Genomic DNA, 5,389 nt, shown 5'->3' with positions numbered 1-5,389 from the left:
GTATACATGAGGTCCTGGGTTCAATTCCCCAGCACCACATATGCAGAAAATGGCCAGAAGTGGCGCTGTGGCTCAAGTGGCAGAGTACTAGCCTTGAGCAAAAAGAAGCCAGGGACAGTGCTCAGGCCCTGAGTCCAAGGCCCAGGACTGGCCAAAAAAAAAAAAAGAATGGGGAAAATATTTGCAAAATAATCTGACAAAAGACTGATATCCTGAATAGGTAAGAATCTCAAAAACAAACAAACCAATACTGGCATCATAAAAAATAAAAACACCAAATATTCAAGTGAAAAAAATGAGCAAATAATTTGAATAGATATTTTAAAAGATATACATATGGCTCATGCCTGTAAACATGGTTACTAAACAGGCCGAGATCTGAGGATTTCAGTTCATGCAATGACAATCCATGAGCCTCTTATCTCCAACTAACCATGAAAACGGCCCACATCTCTTAGCTGTGGCTTCAACAAGAAAACTCAGGGGGAGGAGGAGGAGGAGGAGGAGGAGGAGGAGGAGGAGGAGGAGGAGGAGGAGGAGGAGGAGGAGGGGGAGGGGGAGGGGGAGGGGGAGGGGGAGGGGGAGGAGGGGGAGGGGGAGGGGGAGGGGAGGAGGGGGAGGGGAGGGGGAGGGGGAGGAGGAGGAGGAGGAGGAGGAGGAGGAGGAGGAGGAGGAGGACGAGGAGGAGGAGGACGAGGAGGAGGAGGAGGAAAGAACAATAAACCAGATGAAAAGGAAAATGACAAAAGAGAGGAACCATTTAAATATATTTAAATTATGGCTCAAATCTGCAATCCTACCCGCTCAAGTCGCTGAAATCTGAGGTTCTTGGTTCGAAGCCAGCCTGAGCAGGATAGTCCATGAGACATTTTTTAGTCAGTGATGGGGATGCGCTTGAACTTAGGGTGCTTTTCTCATGAGTAAAGCCCTACTACTTTCTGTCTTGTTTGTGTTTAGTGATGAGTCTCATGGACTTTCCAACCCAGGCTGCCTTTGAACCGCAATCCTCCACCTGCACTAACAAAAAAACAAATAAATATACCAAAAAGAACAATAAATGAAAAGGAAGCCAAAGAAGAGCCAAGTAAAGATTTTAAAATCGAGAGTCAAAGCTGTAGTATGAGCTGCTCGTGCTGGGTGAAATCTGAGGATCATGGTTCGAAGCCAGCCTGGGAAGGAAAGTGCATGAGACTTGTTTTCCTGTATGCCAGCAGTGGGCACTATTACTTCCTGGCTGGAGGTGGTTCATTTCAGGTAAGTGTCTCACAGACTTTCCTGTCCAGGCTGGCTTTGAACAGCAATCCTCAGATTTTAAGACACTGTGTAGTGCCCTTGGCTACCCATGGACTCTTTTCTTCTAGTAGCCACCAAGAAAAATGAAAAAGGCAGACGTTGATCTCTGGCTTAAGTAGGAGAGCCTGCTAACCTTCAATTAAAAAAAAAAAAAAAGAAAAAGAAAACACACTCTAGTAATGCACTTTCGGCTCTAACTCTACACCTTCTTTGATTTAAGCATAGAAACAAAAACAAAAAAGCAACTGCTCATGGATAGTGATGAGGCCCTGAGTTCAAGCCCTAACAGAGGAAGGAAAAAAAAATAAAACCCTCAAAAAAATTATAAAGCACAAAAAAACCACAACCCCCCATACACACAAAAAGGCTGAAATTCACTTGTGGGTAAACTTGGAGAGCCTGCTAGCTTTGAGGGAAAAAATGAGGAAATGTTGCCAGTGTGTGGGTTCACCCACTAGATCCAACCAGCACACACAGAACCACCACCACCAACAACAAAAAACCAGAAGTTCCACTGTGGTTCAAGGTATGAATCCTGCTAATCCCGAGCAAAAAGAAAAAAAACACCAAAAATCTGGAAAAATTGGCAGGCAGTCCCTGAGTTCAATCCTTAGGATCGACAGGATTACCACTCAAATAAAAAAAAGTCACAAGCTGAGCTTTGGGTCAAATTGTAGAGCCTGCTAGAAGGAAAACACACACCACCACCAAGAAGGAAGAAAGATAGGGAGGGAGGGAGGGAGGGAGGGAGGGAGGGAGGGAGGGAGGGAGGGAGGATGGAAGGGAGGAAGGGAGGAAGGGAGGAAGGAAGGAAGGGAGGAAGGAAGGAAGGAAGGAAGGAAGGAAGGAAGGAAGGAAGGAAGGAAGGAAGGAAGGAAGGAAAAATAAAAACAAGAAGCATGTTCAGGCCTGACTCTGTAACAACAATAACAAATAATAATAAAAATGAAAAGGACAGTAAAAAGACAAAAGCCCCTGAAAGATCTTAGAGATCAGAGTGATGTTTGTTCTTGCCTGAAATTCTAGATTCTTAGGAGGCTGACGGTTGTGAATCTTAATTCTTACCCAGGCCAGGTGGGAAAAACCATGAGACTTGTAAGCAATAAATCAAACACACAGGAAAGAAAGGAAGAGAGAAAGAAGGAATGAAAGAAAGAGAGAAAAAAGGAAGGAAGAATCAAAGAAAAAAGGAAGGGAGAAAGAAACATAAGGAATAAAAAAAGAAAAGAGAAAGGAAGGAAAAACAAAAGAAAGGAAGGAAGGAAAGAACAAAAGAAAGGAAGAAAGAAAGAAAAGAATGGTTGTTTAGAAGTGACAATTCTCAGCCTATGTGGTGATGGATCTCTGTGCTCTGCCCCCTGGGGCTGTACACCCTTGGGAGAACTAATAGGCTGGGCTCCACCTGACTTCCTTATTCCCTGAGCTCTGGGCTGAGTCCCCGCCCAGGAGGGGGCTGTGGGCACTGGCAGAGGTCATCACTCAGGGGCTTGCTTGCCCAAGGGTCTTTGCCCAAGTCAACCCCATCACCAGCAGCCAGCTAGGCTGATTTGCTTCTCTTTGTTGTTTTTATATTTTTTAATTTTTAAAAATTTTTTGTTTTTTGTTTTTTTTGTTTTGTTTTTTCTTTTTTCTTTTTAGATTTTAATGGAGGGATGGTTATATCATACTTATAAAATCAGTTATAGAATTCACTTATACCATATACATTTCTAAAGGAAGAGAATAGGGATTTGTCTACACACTACAAGTAAAATTAGAATTAATTTAAAAATAACTTCACGCTTAAGAGATGAAGTGATTTAGCTACGTTTAAAGTGGGACCCAACACCTCTCCACTATGCGTGTTCATCCTAAGTGTGCTAAGGATGGAGAATACATAGCCGACAGCGTTTTCAGGCAACCAAAGACAGTGTGATCTCAGTTATTTCCTTCTGATGACGTTCCTGTTTGTCTTTGCACGACTTTCAATTTTTTTTTAATTTTTTATTTTTTGGTAAGAAAATAAGTCAAGTGTTTTCAGTCAGGGTAATTGGTAACCATCAGAGCAGTCTTGTATGGGGTTAGCAGTGTTCAGAGCCTCCAGCTCGGGTTCCCTTGCACGCCTATTGGTACAAATCCCCTGCCTGGGGTTGTGGGAGTCAATGACAGGGGCATCTAGAAGCTCTCAGTGACTTTGGGGTCTTTCAGTCCCTGCTCTGTCCTTGGCACCGCAGACAGCAGCACAGTCTGCAAAGGGCAGCAACTATCCTGCCAAACACCCCCGTCCTGCCCAGCTCTCTTCGGGATCTAGAGTCTCTGTGATCATCCTGAGGCTGCCCGGTTATCTGGGATTTTTTACCCTGGCACCTAAAGCAACAACAGCAGCCTGGGATCTTGGGGGAGCCGGCCTGGAACACCACGTGGTGGTGGCGGCGTGCTAACTGGATGGCCTCCTCTGACAGCTCTTCACTTCCATACCAGGCATACCTCCTGGGCTCTATTCCCAGCCCCTTGCAGCCCTGACTCTCGCTCTTCACCCCGCCGGGGGCCCTGTTCTCCACCTGGGGATCTGCCTGAGGCTGGAGTTCGGGTGTTTCCTTGGGGGTCTGCTGCTCGAGGACCTCCCTCGTTGGGAGGCAGCTGCAGCAGTCGGGGGCGCCCACCGGATCGGGCTGGGAGGGGGTACTGGTGGTGCCAGAGCTGGTGCTAGGCAGCAGGGCCAGGGGGGGCAGGGAGCTGCTCTTGCCTCTCTCCAGCTAGGGCTCCATGCAGGTTGGGGTCCGCTCAGAGGGTAAGAGCAAAGAATGGAGCTGGGCGGGCAAACTGGCTCTCCTCTGCGGGGGGAAGGCACAGAGGTTGGTGTGGGTGGGGTAGAGTGGCACAGGTTGGATTTTCACCGGGCTGACCGTCTCCCCCTTGAGACGATCTTTGATCATACAGTAGATGGCCATGACTTCATCGAAAGCCCTCTGCAGGACCGACTGGCGGATCTGAGGCTTGGGGTAGCCCATGATGCACATGACGGTGGTAATGGTGGGGTCTAAGTCATCAGGCAGTGGCTCATGGGGATACAGGGAGCCCTCCTCCACCCGGTCAAACCAAGGGTGTGCCATAATCTGCTGGATATCGGGCCTCTGTTTGGGGTCTACGGTTAAGAGCTTTAATAGGATGCTAAGTCCTTTTGAGGTCAGGTAAAATGGGATCTCGTACAGGCCATTTACGATCTGGGCACTTAGCTTCTGGTATGTGGTCATTTTAAAGGGGAATTTCCCCGTCACCATGAAGAACAAGATGGTGCCCAGGCCCCAGAGGTCCACCTTGAACCCATCATATTCCTCCTGCAGGTACAGCTCAGGGGCACGGAATATGAAGGCGCCACACTTCTCTGTGAGCAACTGCCCCGGGGCAATCCTGACACTGAGCCCCAGGTCCCCGACCTTGGCATTGCCCTTTTCATCCAGAAGGATGTTGTCGGGCTTCAGGTCACGGTGTGCGATTCTGTTCTGGTGTAAGTACACAATAGCACTGGTTATCTGCTTCAGGAACCTCCTGGCTTCGTCCTCATAGAGGCAGCGGCGTAATTCTGTGAGCCAGGACAGGAGGTCTCCATTGGTGGCCATTTCCAGCACCAGGTGGACATATCTCTCTCCCTGGATCACCTGGTACATCCTGATCACATGGGGGTGGTGGATATTTTTGACAATGTCCACCTCGTTTTCCACCAAGCTCAGGTTCCCTTCCTTCTCTAGCATTTTCACAGCCACCACTCTCTCTAAGAGGCGGTGATAGGCCTTCACCACCACACCGTAGCTGCCACCTCTAATGATCTCATAGGTCTCATATTGGTCACTAAAACTCTTCTCCAACAGGACAGAGTTGGACATATATTCAAATGGGGCTGGCTCCATGTTAGGATGTGGACCCGATCTTAACCGACTTAGCCAAACAAATAAGGTGGGGAGTTAAGTCTTCTCTACACTTAGCACAGTAAGTAAGGAAGGTGGAAAATCGTAACCAATTAACGGAATCAATGTGGTGGGTCCTCAATCTCAACTGTAGTTAGCTAAATAAATATGGCAGGTAGCAAATCTGAACTAAAATAAGCTAAATCATATCT

The 5,389-nt window shown here is 47.3% G+C and overlaps 1 protein-coding gene across 1 annotated transcript; it reads right to left on the bottom strand.

The window, feature by feature from the left end:
• Nucleotides 1–4,028: 4,028 nt before the first annotated feature.
• Nucleotides 4,029–5,180, bottom strand: LOC125366921 (sperm motility kinase Z-like). Its single transcript, XM_048367620.1, has one exon. The coding sequence runs from the start codon at nt 5,178–5,180 to the stop codon at nt 4,029–4,031; it is 1,152 nt and encodes a 383-aa protein (XP_048223577.1).
• Nucleotides 5,181–5,389: the final 209 nt, after the last annotated feature.

This window comes from Perognathus longimembris, chromosome 18 (assembly GCF_023159225.1).
Source record: "Perognathus longimembris pacificus isolate PPM17 chromosome 18, ASM2315922v1, whole genome shotgun sequence".
In the NCBI taxonomy this organism is placed as follows: Eukaryota; Metazoa; Chordata; class Mammalia; order Rodentia; family Heteromyidae; genus Perognathus; species Perognathus longimembris.
The sequence above is the reverse complement of the archived record's forward strand: the minus strand, read 5'-3'. Positions and strand labels throughout refer to the sequence as shown.